General features: G+C 44.2%; 1 protein-coding gene across 1 annotated transcript; it reads right to left on the bottom strand.

Annotated features, from left to right (window-relative positions):
* Positions 1 to 7,598: 7,598 nt before the first annotated feature.
* fignl2 (fidgetin like 2) lies at positions 7,599 to 24,446 on the bottom strand. Its single transcript, XM_058085603.2, has 3 exons — positions 24,204 to 24,446; positions 22,701 to 22,849; positions 7,599 to 12,246 (listed from the first exon to the last, which is right to left on the bottom strand). The coding sequence occupies exons 2-3, from the start codon at positions 22,723 to 22,725 to the stop codon at positions 10,214 to 10,216; spliced, it is 2,058 nt and encodes a 685-aa protein (XP_057941586.2). The 5' UTR covers positions 22,726 to 22,849; positions 24,204 to 24,446; the 3' UTR covers positions 7,599 to 10,213.
* Positions 24,447 to 24,868: the final 422 nt, after the last annotated feature.

Genomic DNA, 24,868 nt, shown 5'->3' on the forward strand with positions numbered 1-24,868 from the left:
CATTTGAAGAATTCTAGTTCTTCTGCCTCCCACCCCCCAGCAAGCCAATCTGTTAATGTAAAAATAACTTTGGTTAATGTAACCCATAGAAAGTCCAATTATAATACGTTTATACGTAATATTGTATATTATATAAGTGTGTTGCCAAAAGCAGTTTTATTCCCCTTGCCCTGGAAATTCATCTTGGACATGAGTCCATTCGTCATCAAGCGGTTAATATAAACAAAAATGCACACACATTTCTTTAATTATCCTCCAGCAGTACCTGGTTTATCACGGCTACTTTGGTCCAGACCGGAAAACCCGTCACAGATAATAGAAAACCTGACACCATTATTTTGTTGACTGTTCAAACAAGCTGGGTGCAAAAATAAACGCCTCGTCTTTTTTCACTCCTGGTCTTATTGGTAAATACTTCCCCTCACCAACGTTCCTTCTCACGATTCACTTTTCGTAAGATTCAGCATTTAACAGTAAATTCCGTTTTTGTTGGCCAATTCCTCTATTTCATCATCACAGAAATCATACGGCCCTACTTATTGCGATATCCTGCAAGTAACACAGTATAAGACATATCCCAGCTGTCTTTGGGCAAGAGGTGGGGTACACCCTGGACTGGTGGCCAGCCAATCACAGGGCACATATAGACAAACAACCATTCCCACCCACATTCATACCTATGGACAATTTGGAGTGGCCAATTAACCTAGCATGTTTTTGGAATGTGGGAGGAAACCAGAGTACCCGGAGAAAACCCATGCATGGACGGGGAGAACATGCAAACTCCACACAGAGATGGCCGAGGGTGGAATTGAACCCTGGTCTCCTAGCTGTGAGGTCTGTGCGCTAACCACTTGACCGCCATACATTCCTAGAAATATAACACCAAAACCTGCGTATCTCGAACTTGGTATGTTCCGTTGAATCAAAGGCTTCAGAAACATCCAAAAAGAGCAAAAATCCATCATCTGTGATCATGTCTCTGTATTCAATGATGTCCATCACAAATCTATTTTTTTTTTGGAATCCTGATTGTGTTTCACTGATAATGTTTCCAATACCTTTTTGGAGTCTGATGTTGAAAATGGAAGTGAGCAATTTGGAGTCGGAATTTCTCAACATAATTGGTCTCCTATTATCAATCATTTTGGGATCCTTTCCTGGTTTGGGGATGATTATTATTACGACATATCTCATTGTTGGAGGAAAGGTACTTGCTTGAAACAGCAATTGTGTCCTATCTGTCCAAAAATGTTGAGCCCGTCCGTGCCTGGCACTTCGCTAGGAGATAGCAGCGTCCAGTTCCTCAATCAAAATTGGACTGTGACAAAAATTCTTTAAAAATCCTGATATATTGGCAAATATCTTCAAGAAAAGACTTCTGATCATCGGATGCCATTTTGGAGCCTTATAAGTTCTGGTAAAAAGTTTCCTTTTCATCTGTGACCTGAAGGCCATTTATTATCACTGATTTATGCTATTATTTTCTTGCTTTAGCTTCTCCAGCCTACAAAATGATGCTGGACTCCGTTCTCCTTTTTCTATCCATTTTGCCGTGGATTGAATAAAAGCTCTATTTGCTTTATTCATGTACATTTCATCCAGTTCAGACTGTAGCGTTTTGTGGAATTAGGAAGGTTACACGAGTAAAATCATTTTTGGATGATAGTTTGCTCCCTTTCCAGTGATTGCTTTTTGATAGACTTACTGAAACTACAAGAGAATTTGCGTATTTGGTGTTTAAGGAACTCCCATTCCTTACAGTGCATCCGGAAAGTATTCACAGCGCTTCACTTTTTCTACATTTTGTCATGTTACAGCCTCATTCCAAACTGAATTAAATTAATCTCTTACCTCAAAATTCTACACAAAATACTCCATTATGACAATGTGAAAAAAGGTTTTTTTGACATGTTTTGAATTTATTAAAAATAGAAAACAAAAAAATCACATTTACATAAGTATTCACAGCCTTTGCCATGAAGCTCAAAATTGAGCTCAGGTGCATCTTTTTTCCACTGATCATCCTTGAGATCTTTCTACAGCTTAATTGGAGTCCACCTGCAGTAAATTCAGTTGATTGGACATGATTTGGAAAGGCACACACCTGTCTATATAAGGTCCCACAGTTGACTGTGCATGTCAGAGCACAAACACCAAGCATGAAGTCAAAAGAACTGTCTGTAGACCTGCGAGACAGGATTGTCTTGAGGCATCTGGGGATCTGGGGAAGTAGAAAAAATTCTGCTGCTTTGAAGGTCCCAATGAGCACAGTGGCCTCCATTATTCGTAAATGGAAGACGTTTGGAACCACCAGGACTCTTCCTAGAGCTGGCCGGCCTTCTTAACTGAGCGATCGTGGAAGAAGGGCCTTAGTCAGGGAGGTGACCAAGGCCCCGATGGTCACTCTGTCAGAGCTCCAGCGTTCCTCTGTGGAGAGAGGAGAGCCTTCCAGAAGGACAACCATCTCTGCAGCAATCCACCAATCAGGCCTGTATGGTAGAGTGGCCAGACGAAAGCCACTCCTTAGTAAAAGGAACATGGCAGCCCGTCTGGAATTTGCCAAAAAGCACCTGAATGACTCTCAGACCATGAGAAACAAAATTCTCTGGTCTGATGATACAAAGATTGAACTCTTTGGTGTGAATGCCAGGTGCCATGTTTGGAGGAAACCAGGCACTGCTCATCACCAGGCCAATACCATCCCTACAGTGAAGCATGGTGGTGGCAGCATCATGCTGTGGTGTGCTAAACTTGTGGGATCATATTCAAAAAGACTTGAGGCTGTAATTGCTGCCAAAGGTGGATCAACAAAGTATTAAGCAAAGGCTGTGAATACTTATGTAAATGTGATTTTTTTGTTTTCTATTTTTAATAAATTCAAAACATGTCAAAAAAACCTTTTTTCACATTGTCATAATGGAGTATTTTGTGTAGAATTTTGAGGTAAGAGATTCATTTAATTCAGTTTGGAATGAGGCTGTAACATGACAAAATGTAGAAAAAGTGAAGCGCTGTGAATACTTTCCGGATGCACTGTACATGCTGTTGCCAACTCTGTGTTACCCATAGTATTTACTAGAAGTGATTTTACTGTTTCACTAAATGACTCATTATAGAGCAAGCTTGAGTTAAATATCCAATATTTGCTGTGTCTTTGCGCCTCTATCGTGGGTTTAATTCCAAGGCTGATTAAGCAGTGATCAGTCAAGGGCCAAAAGCCAACAAGTTGCAATTATTGACAAAAAACTTAAAAATAACGAGTAGCTGAGGAGAGAGAAGTTCGAAGAGGTGTCATCTGCAACAAGATTAAGGTCACCACCAATAAGTACGAAGGCTGTGGAGAACATCGATTGGAGGTTTTCACATTGTGAGTCTAGGTTACTTAAAAGATCTTTGTTCATAGTGTCATTGTTGAAAGCGTATATATTAATTAGAATAATGTTGACATTTTCCATGTTACCATGGAAAAATTGAAACATGTTAGCATTAGCATTAGCATCAGCAAACGAATGAATCATTTGACCTGGACACTTGTTTAACAAAGTGGCCACTCCTACACATCTCCAGAGCCATGACTAAAGTAGGCTTTGTCTCCCCAAAAGTCAGCATCTAAAGGTGATAACTTTGCATTTTTCCCTTTACAAGAAAGAAATAAGGCTTTTCTTTTAGTAATGTCTCATGGTCCCCTTAGTGAGAGAAAAGGGCTTATTTGTTACTTATATAGAAAATCCCCTGATTGTATTTGAGATAGAGCATAAGCCCTCCATAATGACTCAAGGTGTTAGCCATTTATGCTATTTTTTATTTTTGGTTTTCAACCATAGTTCATCCCTGTGATGCCTTGTAGCCAACTGGATGATGATCTTGGCGATAAAATCTTTGGTGGTTCCTCTTATTCTTCTTATAGAGTTTTCTTATTCTTCTTCGTTCCTGCCATTAAAACGAAAGTAAATTACTGATTGTAATAAATTTGATTGTAATAAATAGATATGTCTAAATTTGCCTCCCTTCCTCCTCCCGTCCAACGTCACGAGCTGTGCGTCACGTGACAGATGGCGTTACTGCGATTTCATTGGTTGGCAAGCTTTTTAAATTAAACTTTATTGAAATGTAAGAATCAGAATCTGCTTTCTTTACCGTGTATGCACAAACAAAGAAGTATTTTTGTCACGATGTATCCTGCGTGGCAGTTTGTGTAGTTTCCTTTCTATGCCGTAGTTCCTGGTTCCATGCCTTTATTTTGTATTCACTTCCTGCGTTGCTCTGTTCAATTTTCCTTCGCTTTGCATTTGTCTCTCTGACCTGTTTCTGTCTATTTATTTCAGGTGCGTGCGCCTTACTTTTTTTGTGTTCGTGCATGCCAGTTGTTTTGCCGCACTGCAGAAAGAATGTATTGTAATATGTAATTCAAGTATTCCTTTTCTTGTGTAGTGTTCCCTTTGACCACACGACGGAGGTAGAGACCCGTACAGAAGCCCCTCGTTGTTCAGGGAAGGGGTCTGTTAGAAATGAAGCACAATCACGACAGGAATGGCAGTCCACCTAAGACTAAGTAAGCCTAAACAGCTACCCTTCAATGTTTTATTTGATTGGATGCCTGATTATGTATTTCTTTCCAGGTGTGTCTGATCTGATTCCAGTTTGGGAAGAGGTAATGGAGGTATTTTACCAGGACATTCCACCTGTCAGATCTAATTTCCTGAGACAGGACCTGTTTGAACCAGAACCTGAACCAGAATCTTGGTGTTCCCATTCTTTCTTCTTGGCTTCTTCGTCTCTTGTCTCGTTTCATGTAAGAACATGAATGTGTGGTTTTTTTTTAAATGATATTGCAATTTGTTTAAAACTCAGAATGCCACATTCGAATCCAGGAGAATATTTATGATGGCGACTCCACTTTCCACAAAGGAGCCGATGGCTAATGTAACATGACATTGGTCCCATTCTCCGTATCCCATGATGCAACACCCCGTCTCTGGGTTCCCTGGTGTTTATTTCTGGTTTAGTGGTGCATGTTTCATTGGTCATCTCGGCTGGAAAAACATCTGGAACTAATACTTGGACTGGCTATCTATGGGACCGTGGGGCTTGGAGGCTGCAGGCTGGGAGTGGTGGAGGGGTTGGGCTCGATGCAGTTTTGGCCCTGGGGGGCCATGTGTCCCTGACTTCAAAATAGAATTGATTGCTAACAGCTGGCAGTCCTAACTCACTCTGTGTCAAAGCTCTCCTCTGATGTCAACCTTGTCACTATCAAGGCCCCGACAATGGCGGGCCAGCAGCCCAACCAGGTGGAGAGGAGAAGATGGTGGGGGGGGATTACCTCCATGTTAACAAATGTCCGTGAATGCAGTAATGATTTATCTTTCAACTCCATACATTTACTGCCCGGTTTGATCAGATCCAATACTGAATAAAATGATAGAAAATGTTTCTTTAGATTGACGCGCTACAAAGTGGTAAACATGTAATCAGTGACATGCTTGTCACACTAAAACAAATAACAGAAAAAAAACATTTGAATATTTGTCTATTGAACTCTATTATATATTTTTTTCCAATCATTTTTGACATTTTCTTCATTAAAAATGGCTGAATTTGTACATTTCCTGATCTACTACAAGACAAAAATCCAAGTAGGGGACACAGTGACAGTTGGCTTAGTGCGCGCACACACACACACACAACACACACTATTCCCGCTTGCTGTGTTGACGCTGGAGGAGATGGAGTAAGCATGTCCACATTCTTAAAAGACTCCATTCGCCTCATCAGATGCTCAGCAAACTTCAGTGGACAAACGTTTCCTTTGCACCGCAGATGGAAATGCAACGTCAAAAACCCACAAGCCGTGCGAGCGTACGTGGCAAATTAGCAGTCTATTCTTGGAATCTTACAATAATAGTACTTATTTATTTATTGACCTGTACTGTACAGACTGAAGTGCAAATTGAAAACAGCAAAAAGTAACAAGATGGAGAGCAGTGAAGCACGAAGCATGAAGCATGAAGCACATCCAAACTGCATTCAGAGTAGGACAAATTCAGACATGTTGGCAGGTTGCACTACACTGTTCCCCCTGCATCAGGCCCCTCAGGGGGCCCCACCCCAAGATTTGAGAGGCACTGGTTCAGGGTGATGTGCAGGTTTTCATGACATTTGATATTCATATGAGCTGGGCTGTTTGATGCAATTGAAAGCAAAATGAGGTACGGATCTTTGATGTGAAACAAACAGCATAAACGACCCTTATGCAATTTTAATTGGAGACCCCTGCTATAGGGGTTCATTCCAGGGCTAAATAAGCATACGTCTGGCAGTAAGTAAACATATTAGTGGACATTTTTTGTTGTTATATTACCTCCATCACCCCACTATATCAGTGAATGTTGTTTTTTTCACATTTATTTATTTATTTTTTTTTGTTTTGTCCCGTCCAGCCATAGGGGCAGATAGTATTGTTGATCAAAATGCCCTTACATGCTAAACAGATTTGCTCTGTGTCAGGAAATGTGTAAGCTAAACTTCCCTGTAGCATGAAATTTTATTTGCCGTTATTTTATGTTTTTGTTGCGCATTTGGAGCGACCGGATCAGAGCAAGAAGAAACAGAAAAGAAGAAAAGAAACTGGGGTGGGGGGCAGTAGAGAGAGAGACAAAAACAGCAGCAACAACATGAATGTTGTTATTGTGTTGTTGTTGTGAATATGTTACTTTCCTGGCTCTGAAGATTTTGGTGTGATGAGAACTATCAAGTTTATGTAAGACATGTTTCATTACCGCAGTTACATGGTATGTGTTGCAACATTGTTCTATTATTAGATACAGTATGTGTGTTCATGATGCGGCCCCCTCGGTTCCAAAGTCACATTTCCACACAGCCAGTTTCACAAGGTGATGTCGTCATCTGGATGATGTTATTGAGTTTGTGACGGCCAAAGATAGAAAATAAATGTTTAGCAGCTGCACAAACCATTACCCTTTCTGGGAGGATGAAGGGCAGCTATGCGTATAACACAACTATGCATCATTATTAGAGAATTAATTACTCTGTCATCAACAGGCGCAGCAGCACTCTGCTGGGATTTAGTCACAGATGTTTGAATTTGTGAAGGTTGAAGGAGGGCAGGGTCCTGTTTCAAATGAACGTTAACTTAGCTGCACATTCACTTGTGCTCTCTTAGTTTGTAGACTTTGAGAGATGTCAGGAAAAGGCCAAAAATAGCGCAGCACCAGCCGCTGGGACATGCAGTTGTTTACAGACAGGGACGAGGATGAAGGACCTCAGTGCTGCGGTGCTGGGGGGGTACTGTTGTGGACCATGCTAGGCACATAAAAAGACATAGATGTATGGGGGCACTAGTGTTTAGATCTTTAATACTCAGGAGTGTTGCTTATGGGCCTGCTGCTGTAGCACTCTGTCAAAGCTGATGATGGAGGAAATGAAAGACGTCATAATTCACTCTCCTCCATTCAAACATTTAGGCAGTTACTGTACTTAAGTTGCCGTGTTGACCTTGGCCCTGGAGGTCATGACGGACAACATGACATAGAGAAGAACAGAAATAAACACTAGAAAAAGCACAATGCAATACTGACAAATTCTGTTTAATATTGTGATACTCTTCTCTTAAAATACAGTCTTTTCTGAGGTAGACCATGACTACTTTCATGTACAATATGCCACAACAAAATGAGGTAGAAATTGTTACAGAAATTGTACAATAACCAGGAACAACATTACAGAGGCAAACAAAGTGTAAAAAAAAATACAAATAAATAAATTGCTGGACAAACTACTCTTGTTACAAACAAGTCATGATGGATGCCAACCGGATGTAGGCTGAGCTGGTTTGTAAATGAGCTGGGGGGGGGGGGCTTTGGGGTTGATCAGATGCTGTGATTGATCAGAAGCTGGGGCACGACTGGGAAGGCTGCAATGTGCTGGGCATCAATCAGACCACTTCCAATCCTGGGGAATAACTCCAAGGAAGGGAGGGGCTGGGGGAGGCCAAGATCCAACACAACATGGCCAACATGGCCACTGGTCTGTGAGGCGGGGGACTATCCCATGTAATGAGATTGAGAAGGGAGTGGGGGGACTATGACATCATCAGGACCATGGTGGTGTAATACACTATATGGAGGCAAGCTGTGAACACCATGGACACCATGGACACCATGGAGACCGTGGACATCATGGAGACCGTGGACACCATGGAGACCGTGGACACCATAGACACCGTGGAGACTGTGGACACATTTGGACACCATGGACACCATGGACACCATGGACACCGTGGACACCATAGACACAGTGGAGACCATAGAGACCGTGGACACCATGACACATTTGGTCAGACAACCATTGCCAGTCCCACTCCCAGCTAATTGAAAGTCGACAAGGACCCTAACTGCATGTGTTGGGGGTGTGGGAGGAATCCAATGTACCAGAGAAAGCCCACAAATGCATGGGGACAGCATACAAACTCCACAAGATGAGATGCTCCAACTGAGATTGAAAACCTCCATCAGCTGACTGTGAGGTCCACACGCGAACCACTAAAGCACCATGCCCCCGCTACCCGCTATGCAGGTTCTTCCACACTAAACTCACCTGAACATTAATTTAGTACCTTTATAGATCATATTTTGTCCACCGGGAGACAGAAAGGGACCTAACTGAAACTGTTCCCATTAAGGTGGAAGGATACAATTGTCAGAAATTCAATTGTGTATTTTGTATTTGATTCTGCCGCCGGTCCTTTTGATGTCTGTCTGTTGACTAGATCTTACATTGTGCATTTGTCTAAACCATGCACACCAGAAATTGTTCCTCTGCAATTGTCTCCATAGTCATGCTTGCATTTTGATTTTCCACCAGAAGAATATGATTGTGTTTTATCTATACTGTCACCAGCATCGAACAATGCCCAGCCCAGGATATGTAAACGCTTCATCACACAAAACTAGCAGCTTGTCCAGCAAAAGGGATGTTCTACATAGCATTTCTTGAAGACAATCATCATTACACCAGAAACTACAACAAAATCAAGGTAAAAGAACATAAAAAACAATGACATATTCATATATAATAATACATGGATTTATGGCATCAAATATTCTTTGAAATACCTGAATTACATTCAATGTTTCTTGTACCATTATTCAAGTTTCTGTCCCGAGGTGAAAGCCCAGCTGCATAGCATGTCCAGTATATGATATATCATCATATATCATAATAATATATCACCATATATATCATACTGTTGGCTTTACCTCGCTCTGCGCCATCCTCCACTAAGACCCCAATACATTCTTTATTTCTTAATTCTGAGGTAAATAAATTCCTGAGCATTTCAAACGAGACTAACATACTACAAAACAAAAAGGAAGTGTGTGTTTGGTGTGCAGGCGGGCTCACGTTGGGATTTTCTGCAGTCATTGAGGAACGTGAGCACCATTTATTGTACGGTACGTGGATGCCAATAGGAATAAAGCCAATATTGTAAGAAGTGTGCATCACCGAAGAGACATATGAACGACGTGTTCCAACCAAGCATCGTATGTCCACGGGCATGAAAAGCTTGACTCCAGAACCTTCAGAGTAGCATGGAGTAGTGTTTCGTTTTTGGCGAGCAGCTACTGTAGCATCGTGACTTGGAGCTCCCGTCTGATTAGAGCAGTAGAACAGCACAACAGCTAATTTGGTTTGTCACGTTTTTGGTCAAAGAAAAGTGGTTTGCCCAAAGGTTGCTGATCCCAAAGTAAAGATGGAACGTTAGCAGTAACGTGCATGGATGGACTGGCAATAAATAAGATCCTGAGAGTAGCAGAAGAATGCAGGACTTTCCAAACCCTGATTATCCATTATTTTGGACCACATCATCTAGTGACAAACGAGTGATTTTGTCCTGGATGGAGGCTAAACAGGAGAGGATCCAAGTAGCTATCTGATTCTCCCATTAGCCAAACGGCGTACCCATCGCATCACTCATTAAGGTTGCGGTTGTTCACATTTCTTTCTTTGGGAAAAACTAAACATTGTGGATATTTGTAGCCCAACAACAGCACACTTGTCATGCTAACGTCGGTAAAGTGAATTTTTCAGCTCCCACGTCTTGACTGCATGATTTGTAATAAGAAAAGAAAGGCTTGCTTATCAAAGCGAAGACGGGTGACATGAGCGTTGAGAACAGTGTGTGCCTGGCTGCTTAGTGGCTGTACATCTTGCTCCACTCCACGCAAGTGTCCAGTTCTTTTGTGCTGCTGTGTGGGCGCATTTTGCAGAAGGCATTCTCAAAGTCTGTGAAGGCTGGGGGTTTGGAAGCGGCAGGGATGCCGTGCATGGCCCCGGTGGGGGCTGATGCCGAGGAGAGCGCCTGCTGGCTGAGGTGCAGTAGTTCCCACACGGAGTAGCCTTCGGTGCGCTGCAGCACAGCGCTCAGCTCCCTCTCGCTCAGACTGGAACCCTGAGGCGAGAGCGCCTGCAGCAGCACTTGCGTGCGCGTGGCTGCATCGGGCAGACCAACATGGTAGCGCTTGGCGAAGCTGCGATGGACCGCGTCCGGCAGCAGATCCGGCCTGCCGGTGCAACATATGACAATCACCAAACCAGTGGCCACCTGGGCTTTCTCCAAGAAGGTGTGCAGCGTCTGTTTCAGCCCCTCCTCGTCCTCCAGGGCTTCCAGTTGGCTGATGAGCACCACAGAGGGCTGCCGTGACCCCGCCTCCTGAAACACCGATCCCAGCATGTGTTCTGCTTCCGCCTTCCCTTTAGAGGCCAGCATGGCTCCGCTCAGCTTGTAGAGGGATGCTCCAATTTGTGAAGCCAAAGAACGGGTCAACGTGGTCTTACCCCCTCCCCGGGGGCCAAACAACAGAATGGTTCTTGGTGGGTGGATCACCGGACTCTGCCTCAACACAGGCCACAGTAGGTCCTCTTCCAGGGCAGCTTTGACGTGGGTGAGCCCAGCCAACTCACCCCAGCTGAGGGCCGGGCTGCAGTCCAAAATCTCCACATTCATAAGGTCCAACACACCGGGCTCTGGACTCTTCAGAGTCTCAACAGTTGGACCACACAATGAAGAACGTTTGTGGGCCTGAGAGCGGTGCTGCTGTTGGACGAAGGCTTTCTCCGTCACTCCGCTGTCGCCCGTCATGCCAGCTGGAGGGCTGTACTCCCCGGCTGGCCCGTATGAAGGAGAAACCAGGGGCTGAGAGGAGGGATTACTGGGCTTAAAATTGGTTGGATCTGTGCTGCTGAAGCCGTTTCCTCTGCACTCTGCTTTGTCGTTCACAGGATATGGGGAGTTCCCTCTCACCTTCAGTGGCTCATAGTTGTATTTCCTGTAACGTGCACTATCCCCGCCTTCACCCTCTTCTACACTCAGCTCAAAAGCTTTTCTTTTTAATGTCCCACCAGACTCGGTTGTGCCATTGTTGTTGCTCTGGTAACTATAGCTGCCCCCCACCACTGCTTGCCTGGGGGGAACAGGAGTTGGTGCGGGCAGACCTGAAGTCAAGTATGTTGCAGAAGGGTGGCTGTAATTGGGGGCAAGGCTGGACTGAGGAGGGTACGTGCTGGGGGGGTAGCTATAGACAGGTGTGGTGGGGCTATAGCTGGGTACCAGGGTGGGGGTGGATTGAATAGTGTGGAGGGAGGCAGGAGGAAGTGCTGCAACGGGTTGAGGACAGTATCCTGAGGCCAGATAGGTGCCGTTGTAGCTAGAGGGATAGTCGCTGGAGCCACTACACGAGCTGCCGCCACTATATCCAGAGTCTGAGAGGTTACTGTTTACCACCGACACGCTGCTCATCGCTGGAGGGCCTGCTGTGGTGGATACAGCCTTCGAAGCGGAGAGGCTATCGTGGACTCCAGGGGGGACAAGGGAGTAGGAGGCATCGGTGCTGTGTGTCAGCGGCCAGGGCTCCAGGTCAGTCTTCTGGCCGTTGAGGCCCCCAAAGGCTCCTGGCTCTGGGTAGGAGGCCACGGCAGGGGGGCGGTCATACGGTGAGTCCAGCCCACCGGAGTACTTTTCTGCATAACGCTTCAGCAGATTGGAAGCTGTGAGGGCAGAGATGTCATCGTTGGCCCAAGAGTAGTTGTAGGAGTTGCGGCTGCGGCCGGAGTAGAATTCTGACTTGTGTGCTGGAGAGGAGGTTGTGGAGGAGACGTCCAGGTGCTGCTCAGGCCACTGGCTGAGGGGCTGGGCATGCTCTGGGTTCCAGTGCATCTTTAATAAGCCTGCCAGAAAAAAGTAGTCATTACAATGGTGTACCAAAAAGTCAAGGAAAAGTCAAGGGGCAGCTCCCATCCCATAATAGCCTTGTCTTGTAATAGAGTGGGGGTGTGACAGAATACCTACTTCCTGACATGACACTAAGCACGGGACTGGGCCTTTGAGAACAAGATGAGACTAGATTTTAACATGAATTTTAATAAAAGTGCAATGAAAAAATATGACTGGACAAACAATCTTATTTAACAGACACGTTTTGAAAGGTTTATTGATTTTGTTGACCACAAATTCATGCTAGTTAGTTCGTAGCATCAACACTTTAGCTATTTCTACTTTTGCTCAATTTTTCCATTTTTGCTAAGCCACGTTCCACAGATGACCCCTGTGCCACACTTTGAGCACCAATGAATGTTTTGCTAGGAAGGGCAATTGCATTGTGGAGAGATAAACACCAACACGGATGTATGTGGGTTGATCTAAATCTTTAAGTTAAGTTGATCAAATGTTGAATCACAACAGCTTCTGCTTGGCATGAACAAGTGGCAGGCGGGTTTGACTCCCTTCAGGGAACAACCACACAGGCCACAGATCACAATCTGATTGGCGTCCAAACAAGAAATCTCATCATGTTTTAATCTCGCAACATCCCTATAACAGAGGCTTGTCAACTATTTGACATATTATATATGATATAAAATATAACATAAAATATATGATACCTGGTATTATTGTGTGAATTATGATTATTGTATTATTCCTCATTTTGAGGAATTGAATTGCATGTGAACGGAAAGGCTTTTCCTGCTCTTCCCTGGACAACTTCTAACATTTCCATGAATGCTAACATTTCCATAAAGGGTAAAATGAACATGACTAAATATCAATCCGATTTTTAATGAATATCTTAGCTTTTCACTAAATGCCTCCATATGATTTATTTTGCCCTTTTCCAGCGCCACTGCCCCACATGGTGACAGACGGTGCATGGAGGAAGAGAAAGCAGCCGAAGGAGAGAAAAGGAGGTGAAAGCAGATCTGCAGGCTGCATGTGTTGTTGTGCAGTTTTCCCAGCGCATGGTGGAGCGCTGATAAGACCCCACTACTATTCCTCCTATACTGCTAGCATCTGCAGGTCTCCCAGAGGACCTATTGTTATCTCTGTGTGCATGTTGCTCTGAATGCCTGCTCTCTCCACCCCCCACCCCCATTTACCACCCACCAATCCACCCACCCACCACAGGCCCCTGGGCCGGCTGGACAGAGGGAATGGAGGGTGTTTGTGTATACTCTTGGACAGTGTTGTGGAGGGAGGGAGAAACAGCGAGGGACAGATGGGGGTTGAGTTTGAGATTGCAGCACAGTGTGCTATTCATCTGCACAACTCTCCCATGGAACATTGGGAGAGTGCTCTGGTGGCTGACTTCAGCACCAGCGTGGGCCTGATTGATCATGCACAGAGCACTTTTCTTGACAGGACAGTGGAAAAAATATTATTTTAATCAATGGCTCCTCTGCGTTTACCACAAGTGTGTTATTTTCCAGAACAATATTTAACTGAAAGACGTGGCACAAACTCAGGCACCACGTAAACGTGAGGTCAACCGTGATGTCCACAGTCCAGAGACACTAAGTGCACACAGTGTGCACATAGTGTGCAGGGCTACTTGCAAATGTTTTCATGATGGTTTTTCATAAAGACCTGCACTACATCATGCTGAGGCATTAGCTCGACATTCCACGCATAGTTTGACGTTATTGAACTGTCTCGAATTAGCCCGAGGTGGAGACCACTCCAGTCAGAGAGAGAGGTAAAAAAGAACACGGCAAAATCCGCCATTGCTGCCATTCGCCCTGACTGCTCTCCCTTCAGTAGATGCCCGATGATTCATTATTCATGGCTGTCTTTTTATGCGAGGCGGGCTACTTATTGCCATTTAAATCAAATCTCACTAAATCTGCAGCAATGGCAAACTTTGGCCCCTTTAGACTCTTTCCAAACCTCCCCTGTGTGTTTTCAGCACATTATTTATTCAGTCAGTTGAGACCAGCAGACCAGATGGCTGTTGGATTACCACGTCCTTCATATTCAAATCCACTGCCTTAAGTTCCTACTAGCCAAACTAGTTCAAGTACTTCCTTTAAGCCTTCAGCTCCAACCCACCGTGCCAGACGCACCACGGCCAAGACTCACCAGAAGCTTTCCTATGCTTTTCCGTTTCTGCAAGCAAGCCCAAGAGATGCTAGCCGAAAACCTGATGACCGCAATTGTTTTGGACTGACTCGCAGGTCTTTGTCCAGGTTGCAGAAACCATATCCTGCAGGCCCTTCCCATCAGCAGCCCAACCGGTTTGTGAGCAGCCCCAATAATAGGGCCTGTGTGTGACAGAGATGGATGAGAGCCCAGGGGAGCTCATAAAACCTGCAGCAGCGAGGGAGGAGGAAAGGGAAGAGGGAGGGAGGGGAAAGTGGACAGCAGGCAATACGTCCTCTCTAAGCGGGCCGGAGCGGACATTAGAGGACTCATTCAGGCGGGCTAACTGCTGTCCACTCCATCATCAGCATACTGCAGAATGGACTCCTTTCACGTTACCCCCCCCCCCCCCCCCCGACCAATGTGCTGGAGGGTAGTGATGTGTGGACAGATACCGAAGTATCGATACTTCTGATACCAGCTTTTTACGCAAAATATCAATACTTTTGATATTTCAGTCATTTGCCGTAATGTTTGTCTGCTGAAACAATGATCTATCGTAAACTCAGCCATGTGTGAATCATTCGGAATCAAGTTTTCATTCTCATACTAGTTCTTAATAATTAATCATTCATGTTAAAGTTTTTATTATTTATTTTTTTAATGCCATTTTCACTTTATACGATTTTTAATCATTACATAAAAATGACATAAATCATTTATTGATATCAGTTCTTGAATAAATTGGTAAATGGTCTTTCACTTGTATAGCGCTTTTCCACCTCTAAGGCACTTTGACACTGTTAGCACGTCTACCTTCTGATGACGCAGCATCAGGACCAACGAGGGGTGACATGATCATGGCAGGACAGGGGATCGAACCCGCCACCTTCAGGTTGGGAGACAATCACTCTACCACCTAATTAAATGACTTGTTATGTATCCTTCATGCTATAATATGAACTACAATACTTTTTTAAATGTATACACTTTCAGTATCTGTATGGGCTTGGTATCACCAATACCAGCCTGAATTCTACTCAGTATCGGAAACAGAATTAGTGGCATTGCACATCACTGCTGGATATGTTGTGGCAGGAAACGCTGGGAAACGGAAAACTCCGGTTATTGGCGTCCATACCAAAACACATAATGGGATGTTTCTCCAAATCCCCACTTTGGCTGGAGGTTTGGAAAACATTTGTCTTTAGTACCTCTGGGCTTGTGTGGATGATAAAATGACTTGGTTGGATGAGATACCCGGCCACGGGGACAGGACCTTAGATAAGAAGTCTGTAAACCAGGACAATGTGCACATTCTTTCAACAGTGGTCCAATCTTAGATTTGATGCCGGAACATAACGAGTCATCCCTCGCTACATTGGGGTTCCAACATTGCTTCCTCACTCTGTTTTTTTTCAAAAATGAAGGAATGAATAAATGATTGCTGTTTTGTTGTTTACTATGGCCTATTGTTAGCCAAGGAATATTGAAAGTCAAGTCATACAGGCATCGGTAACGCTACACTGTACCTTAGATACAAGATGCATGGAGTCAGCCATGGCATGTCCCACATGATAGTGAAAAACGATTTTGTGTGGAAGTGGTACATTTTTGTCAACTTACGATACCAAAAAGGACAAATCCTTCTTCAATCTTGAGTTAAAAAAAAATAAATTCGTATAAAGCGTATAAAATGATTATACGCTATATGCGCTATATGTCTACAGGGCTCTAACAATGTTTCAAAAAATCAATTAGTAAAATATAGTAGTAAAATATAAAAAAATAATGCTATATGCTATAGCTATAAAAATATTCAGTTTTTTAATATTGAAACTTTATCACTTATCGCGGTTCAGCGTCGAACCAATTAACCGTGATAAACGAGGGACAACTGTAATGCTGAGTACTTTAAAAGCCATCATCCATGGTGTAACAGGTCCACGATTACCTTGAAGTAATCTAACAACGATCAAGTTCTTTCAGCAGCTCTGATACAGCCTATAATTCAACAATTCAATTTTTCATTGATCAGAAATACGTTACCACTAAACTTAATACAGAACTAGCTTGTGATTGCCTGCAACAAAGTAAACATTGGTGTTTGAACATGCGGTCCTTCTTGCATATCTCTGACCTCCGCCGGCTGCAAGGAGATTGATAAGAACCTTGTGGACACGCACATTAAACTTCCCACAGTGTGAGCGTTCCCGCTCCCAGGAGGGACAGATGTTTCACTGCCGACCGACCGCCTTACTGTCTGTGTGGCCATTGTGGTGGACGGCCATCCAGCAGACGTGCGCTGCTCGGACAATCCAGTTGGCCCTGAGACAAAGGCTGAAGGATCTTATTGTCAGCGGCCTTTCTAATTATGGAAATCTTATTAATCTATTCAGAAGCAGTCCACTGAGAGCTTTTGTGTGCGGCTGGGATTTATTGAGGGACCTGTGTGAGCGGCATCCTTTTGTAGGGCGCATGATGAAGACAGCGGCACAGTTCACTTCAGCTAGAACTGGCTCTGAGGAGGGTCTGGCATTAAAATTAGACTACATATATTTCAGGGGGGGGGGGGTGTCTTACATGCATTTATGCTTTCTCGAACGGCTCCTGTTGGAACATAAATTGTTTTCTTCTTACTTTCTTCTTACATGTGTGTGTCGTGTTTCCCAGTGAAATAAGGTATTGCTGAGAGAAACGTTCTCTTGGAAGGAAGCCCAGAGATAGAGGGTCTCGGTGCCGTTTCACTGCTCCCTTGAGGTTCCCTTCCCAGCACTTTTGTTTTTCCTGACCTATGGAACAAAACAGACACGGATGCAACCACCCTTCTGGGAGTGTGCTATTAAAGTGTTCCAATTGTGAAGAGGCCGCTTGTAAACAAGATAGTCGTGGAACAATTCAATCAGGCCTCCTTTCAGTGTTCAGCCCAACCATAAACAAAAGCTACCGACATCTCCAGTCCATCATAAGCATGCAAGGATGCATCCATCATCTGTCTGGGTGTTCCCTATTCACTGTGAAGTTATTAAAACATTTTCATAATGTTTGAATGATGCTGCCTTCATTAATATTACAGGATATTCTCATCCTTTTTACATTCTTTGGATGACACTCTGACACTAGCCTTGGAAAGGTCATAAACGGAGATTTGAAGGATTGACAGACCCAGGCTAGATGGCGGCTTCAGGTATTCTAGGGATGTACCGATACGATATTGATACGATTGGATATTAGGCCAATAATTGCAAAAATTAAATTATATCGGCCTCCACCTCAAATCTGTGATATAGGCACTTTGACACAAGCCGTCAATTCCAAATTCCGCCCCAGCTCATCTATCCATGCAGACAACTTCAGTTGGACATGACCAACCTCGTCATGCATATGAAGCCACATCACGTGGGAAAAAGTCATTAGCCATAGGATTGTTGGTGATGAGTAATGTTGAATTGAAACAATCCATTTAGTACCTTCAACCTGGCTATATTATGCCGAGCTGCCATATATTGTAGATAAAAGTATATCTCACAATATCGCTAAGCAAATGTTGCATCGGGACATTTCAGCAATCCAGCCATGATTTATTGTCCAAGCAAATGATGATCTTTTCCAACATCAAAGCCAATAAACCTTACAACCAACGAGACTGGAGACTTTCTACCGAATAGAAAGTCTCCAGTCTCGGAATCTGTTATTCTTCGGAATCTGTTATTCATCCGTTTGCTATCTTGATTTGTTGTGGAGTCGAGAGTCCTCACAAGTCCTGTGTTGTCAGGTTCACTGTGATTTATGACACTAATATCAAGGAGGACATTCTCACTTGGCTGAGGCCATTCTGCCGCCGCTCACTACCTGGCCTGTCATAAAAACACCAATCGGAGAGGCCGACTGCATTTCATCATGTGGCAGGTGGAGAGGCTGGGAAATTGTCTCTGTGTTCTCTCACTTTGGTATAAAAAACACACTTGATCAGATTGGGCTCAGTTTGGTCTGGACAGGGATTATGGATGTATTCTATATATTGTGCATGCAGACAATATCAGCCCTGCACAGGCTTCATAACCAAAAAGATGTTAAAGGAAGTATGAGGTCGGTCCTTGAGATGTTTGGCAAACTGCTTTAAGACAGAGATAATAGACACCAAACCACAGCCATGTATAATACCCATCATGCAGGAATATTAATATAATCCAAGAGTTAGTCACAGGGGGTCCATCAATCAAACACAATGCCGCTTGGCCTCATTCATGCTCCAAAAGGATGCAATAACATGAGGAGAGTGCGGGAGCCCCGGTGAGGAGTTTTCACACCTGCTGCCCAGACCCCAACAGACGCAGGCCTTTTCAAACCTGGTCCCAGGAGGAAGGGGCGCATCTCCTGCAGTGGCACTGATGGTGACTTTTGATGTGCTTTCCTCTTTCTGGGGCTTGTTGTTGCTGCCGGTACAGGTGGACTTTTTGGTTTATTGTGTGCATTAACAAGATGATGGAAAAACTGATATCACCGCTACACCATTTGACTCGCATGCTTCAAAAAAGAAGCCATGGAATTATGGCAATGGTAATGGTTTTATTTCATTTGAACATGCATCAGATTCCAATTGACTGCATCACATAATCAGTTCCCAATTCCAGTAGGAAGTAGGAAGTAGGAAGTAGGAAGAAGCAAAGCTTATTAAATCCTTCCTATCTGGTACTTTTACAATCAGTAACTGTTACATTTGTTCACTTCCTGCTTTCCATAATACAGTTTAAGGGCTTTTTTTTTTAAATAATGTACCTCGTACAGAAGTACGAGGTGATATGACCATCCAATGACATAATGGGTACCATAGTAAGTGTCAATATAGTGATATATATAGCACATCATGACTGGTTCAAAACTCTTCATCCTTGTATTTAGCAAACATCAACTGCTTGTATTGTTTCTTGAATTGGCTCATCGTTGTGCATTGTTTGAGGTCCTTACTTAATCCATTCCATAGCTTGATTCCACATACTGAAATGCTATGGCTTTTTAACGTAGTCCTAGCATATAAGTGTTTCAAATTTACTTCTTCCCTGAGATCATATTTCTCCTATTATGGAGAAGACTATGAAGAAACTTTGGAAAAAGGCAAGGATCAGGATATTTTTTAATTAACTTTAATGAATATAAGGTTATTCCTACTTTTTGGTCGACTGACAAACCTGCAGGATCCCTGTCCTTAATTTAGTGCTGATCCAAATTAGGACTGAAAAATCCCTGTAATAATCTCCAAAGTAAAGTTGAGCGTTGAATATATTCTGAGACTTTTTACGCAGTGTGGGTTGGAGGTTGGAGCTCCACCCAAACTGCTTGATGACACTTGCTTAACATTGATTCATTGACAAACCTGTTTAGAATTGCTAATGGCGGTGCAGCAAAAAGCAAATTCCCCCGTCTGTGAGCGTGCTCAATTTGCAGCCCCTTTCACCGCACTTTCTCCAAACTAAAAAGCCTGCAAAATAATTGCTGGATGCGTCACTTCATGCTTGTAATTTTAGAAACCACTCCCCCATCCCCCACGCCTGCCAACGTACATCCACAAATGGCAGGAGCCCTCCCGCTCCACCCTCCCCTTCAAGAAAAACAGGGTCCTTATTTTCTGTGAGTGCAGGCAGGCAGGCTTTGGGTTATTGTGTCCACTAATATATCAAAGAACAGCTGTCCCAAGGCCCTGTGATGACCAATCACTCCTCCATCTGTCTCTCTTGCCAAATATACCCCCCATTCTCCTCACAATTTCCTTCTATCTCCATTTCAGCTTTTCTTTTTCTCTCAGTGAGCATAGAGTGAGCTACACGTTTGGCCCCCGTATGATCCCACTTTATGAGCTCTGCACATGAGTGATTTATGGTTTTCTGTCAAACCAAATTTGGACACTTGGGTCAACAGACCTGGGTCCTCCTGTGGTGGTTTATGAGGGCTGAAACCAAACAGCTGATGGCATCGTGATTAAAGTAGATTATTTCTCAAGTGTAGTCATTTACTAATTAACTGCAGTGGTGTGAAGGCTGAGAATTCTGCAGCCTCAGGAATCCAGTGAAGTGTTACTATCCAAATGAGCCTCCCCCCAAACCCCCCCACACTCCTTAATGAGCTGATGAACCCTTAGAGAGAAAGAGCACAGGGCTGCTGGACTCACAGGGCCCCGGGTCTCTAACCTCCTGTTTTTGTGGGCAGAGACATGTGAACACATACGCACACACACGCACACACACATGCACACACACATGCACACACACGTACACATAGACTGGGGGCTAATTAGAGCCCATTCACACCCCACACTAATGATCCCTCCTCCTATTCATACACACTTTAGCCAGCTCTGTGTTTACTCAAGGGCCTTCCAGGCCCCGGCGCCAAACCACTCATGCCACTCTACCTACAATAGCGACGGGCACGGGCGCGGCCCTCCAACGTACTCCTCCAGAGATCTACTACTTACTTCTTCAATACAAGCTACTCCCTGACTCATTCAGGAAGAAACTTCCAGCAAACATAAAAACGGAGTGAGAAAGGGGGGGTCAGCGACTCTGTTTGGGTGTGTGTGCACTTTTAGGGAAAAGGTATCGCTACACTGGGGGGGCAGCAACAAGAGTTAGGGCACTCCTGGGTTGGTGGCCTGGGACTGATTTAAGAGTTTGTTTGAAGTGCAGATTACAGATTCTTTGCACCAAATCCCTCCAGGAGTATCCATGGCCCCTGGAATCTCTCTCAGGTTTCTTCTAAAGTCCTGCCATGGCTACTCAGCCCAGTTTCAAGTCCTGTGGACTGGCTAGGGATGGGCAAAAGGCCCAATGTTCAGCCTATTATGATACATTATCATAGCCACTGAGTCATCACGGGACTGGACTATTTAGTTGAGCAGTCGGAGGCATCGTGTTGGGAAACGGCAAAGCTCTCTATGCCCCCAAACGGAATTCCATCATTGAGGTGAGAGTCTTCACATGTCCTCCATAGCCCCTCACTGTCAGATTTGTGTTGGTAAAATTCTGACTGCAGTCTTGAACTAAGCTGCAAAGTCAGCAGCAAGTGCAGGGCTGGGTTTGTATGTCACTGGTCTGAGAGTAAACAGTGTGACTATCTGGCACTGCCGTGTGCACGCCTACAAATGCTATGTCTACATTGACACACATACTTGCACGCCGTTCTAAAACTAATCCGACCTTCAAAGCAGGACAATGAGAAACCTGGCAGAGAAGATGCCATCCAACTAATCACGACACAAGACAACAGGAAGTAGTGTCTGGCTCCACGGCATGCTAACTATTCCACCAATATTTGAGACATGGTTTGACTTGCTGTCCACTTCAGCAGTGTGGTGGGTATTCCGCCAATGTGGTCTAGAAGCTAGCAGCGAGCTAATGGAATAACCGGTAAAACAGCGACACGTTGGCCCTGCTAATTCATGGCTTTAGGGTCATTCTAAATTCTTCTCATTGGAGGAATTGGGAATCAAAAACACTGCCATGGCTATTTTTGGAGCGGAAGCAAACAAAACCTCAACAATTGTGAGTCTCGTGTCACATTCGTCACATTCTTGCTTACGAAGTACATTTTATGCAAGCGAGTGAAAAAAAACCTCTCAGTCTTGTAACATTCATTATTAGGGAATACGTTTTAAATGAACCATTATGCTTGGCTTCTCCCCCTTGTCTTGTAGCTGTCATGCTGATAAAGCTCCTTTGAGGCCAGTTAAAAGAAAAAAATAGCTTTTTTTGCGGAGGCCCGAAGGCAGCCCCATGCTGGCTGCAAAACAATACTGTTTTGGAAGCCAACGCACTGCACTCAAATGAAGCCTGGTGGCGGGGGCCAAAAGGGGAGGCAGTGGATGATTGTCAAACTGGACATATCAGTTATTAGGTCGGCCCTGAATGGAGAACGGAGAGCGGTGGGTAAAGGACCGAGAGCAGGAGGCAGTCCTGACCTGTCTTGGTAAAATGACACTGAATGGTTTGGGCTGCTTAAAGCATCAAGCGTTCTCTGTCCACCCTCCTTCCCCCATGCATGTCTTCCACTTGTGACCAAACATTCAGGCTTGAGATTTAGCATGTCAGGGAAAACGATTGCTGGCTTGTGCACGGATGTTTCACAAGCGACAGAAGCCAATGTCTACTCTTGTGGAACCATGATAGGAGAGAAGGAGATTCATTGATGGAGGCAAAGTCAAACTGAAGCTTGACTTGTTGTTTGTTGTGACATGCAGAAGGATTGGAGAGAAAGAAAGGTGCAAAGTACTCACTATAGGGGACAATAGGACTCAGCATTCTGTGGAGCTTGTCTTAGTAAAAAGGAATGCTGTTTTGGGAATGCCAGCGACGGTTAATGTCCGGTGGGCTGTAGTCCATCACTGACTCTTGCACATGCTCTTGAACCAACAACACAAAAGCCCTGCGAGGAACATAAAAAGACAAGAGAGCTTAGACAGTCACAGGCTGGGATGCAATGTCTAGACAAACATGACAACTACGTCTTTTCTTGAAAACACTAAACTTAAAAGTCATGCAAAGGAGAATATTCTATTGAGCAGGACTAGCGACCACATATAAAGTGAAGCAGATAGGGTATTCTTTAGGGTATTCATCACAGGCAGTATTATATTCAGTATAGCTGCGTCCACCCAAGCTTGTCCAGGCTTTCTAAATCCATCCATCTATTTCTTATGCTGCTTATCCTCACTAGGGTTGCGGATATACTGGAACCTATCCCGGCTGTCTTTGGGGGGGACGGGTGGCCAGCCAATGGCAGGCTGTCTAAATCTGCCTTAGAAAAAGACTTCCCTGCATACCAGCGCTCTGTGCACCGGGGCAATAAAGACTGCATTCTTTGGAGACCAAACACTTTGGGAGCAACCAGGCTAAGTGCTGAGCATTGATGGCATTTATACACGGAATTTCTATCAAATCCATTCATTCGTGTTACATAATTAAGTGCTGAATCATATATGTTTTTCAAAATAAAGTTCTATTCATAGAATTTCCAAATGCCGGGTTCTAGTCATGGATGAAATCCCGTTTTTAATCCTGCTGTTTCACTTCTTTGATCCTGATATGAGGTTCTGCTGCAAGCGGATCTGCAAGGCTAAAGCATTGATTTGACTTACTGGATGCTCTCGATAATAAGACACCACAAATGTAAATGTTTGTAGCGGATGGAAGAGTGAGGGATGTTGAGATGGCTTAGTTAATTCCACTCATTCATCCATCCATCCATCCATCCGTTTTCTATGCCGCTTATCCTCCTATTTTTAAATCAAAATCAAATGAAATAGAAGATGTCACAGACCCAGAAAATAATGCAGAGAAAATACTAATTCAGAATAATAATATTTAACTTTCATGTAACTTTTTGGAATTATTAATGAATGAACTCCGACAATATTGACAATTTCTGACGTTTGCATGTTACTACTCGAAGAATAAATAAACAAGTGCAACGAGCCTGGCGGTCAGAGTCCATTCACTCATGTGTCATCTACATGGAAGTGAATTATGCAATGACCACACGAAGATCCTGAATAGTCAGAATATCACGCCCTCCGCTCTGACAGACAACTTTCATCACTCAGCCCAATCACAGCACCCAACTCGACTTTGGCAGCCCCAAAACAAACAAAGCCTTGCCTGAGAGATTGAGAGGAGGAGTGCAAAGCTGCCCACTGCTTCCTCATCCCAGCCAGTGGAATAAAGTCCAACAGCAATGACAGCAGATCAGCACAGGGAGCTGAAGAAGGCTGCAGCCTTACCTATTCATGCCTGCATGTCCTCCATCAGATGGGAAAGCCCGATGTTAATCCCCAGACCAGAGCACACCAGAGCACTGCACTGCTTTGCTTTTTTCCCCACATATGGGACACAACTCCACACTCATTCTTCTTCCCTTCCTCTCTCTCTCTCTCTCTCTCTCTCTCTCTCTCGCTCTCTCTCGCTCTCTCTCTCTCTCTGGCCAGTGACAAGTGAGTGAACACTGCCCTCCCCCATGGATCTCCCATCCCCCTCCTCTGGCTTTATGTTAAAAGTATTTAAGCAGAAGGACAGAGGGAGCGAGAGGGAAAGGAGAGAGGGAAGTAGGGGAGGGCAGCAGGGTGAATGGGGGACTGACCAATCTGCTATGGAGTGCAGTGAAGCTTGGACACTGTGAAGATTGAAGAAGTGTGAGGAAAATGGCTGTGACAAGATGACTGCCTAGAAACACAACAAGATCCAATCTCTTATTTTTCCCGTAGGTTGAAAATGATTACCAGCGTTAAGAACATTAGTTGGAAACTACAACAAACATTTCCACTGAAATTTGGAATGGGCCTGCCCTTGCAATCCCCCCACCCCCCATGCAGAGTTGTATCCTTGCAGCCAGGCACCATCGCACCACCATTCCTTGCACCGTTCTTATAAAACACCAGTGCGGCACCGA

This window comes from Doryrhamphus excisus, linkage group LG17 (genome assembly GCF_037039965.1).
Source record: "Doryrhamphus excisus strain RoL-2023G ecotype Guam linkage group LG17, RoL_Dexc_Guam_v1.1, whole genome shotgun sequence".
Lineage (NCBI taxonomy): Eukaryota > Metazoa > Chordata > Actinopteri > Syngnathiformes > Syngnathidae > Doryrhamphus > Doryrhamphus excisus.

What these genes read in the sequence shown, in the direction of transcription:
- fignl2 (XM_058085603.2), bottom strand. Translation starts at nt 22,725, where the DNA reads ATGCTGAGTCCTATTGTCCCCTATA. An exon ending in GAGTCCTATTGTCCCCTATA is followed by an intron (nt 12,247 to 22,700) that starts GTGAGTACTTTG and finishes TTTTTCTGGCAG; the next exon opens with GCTTATTAAAGATGCACTGG.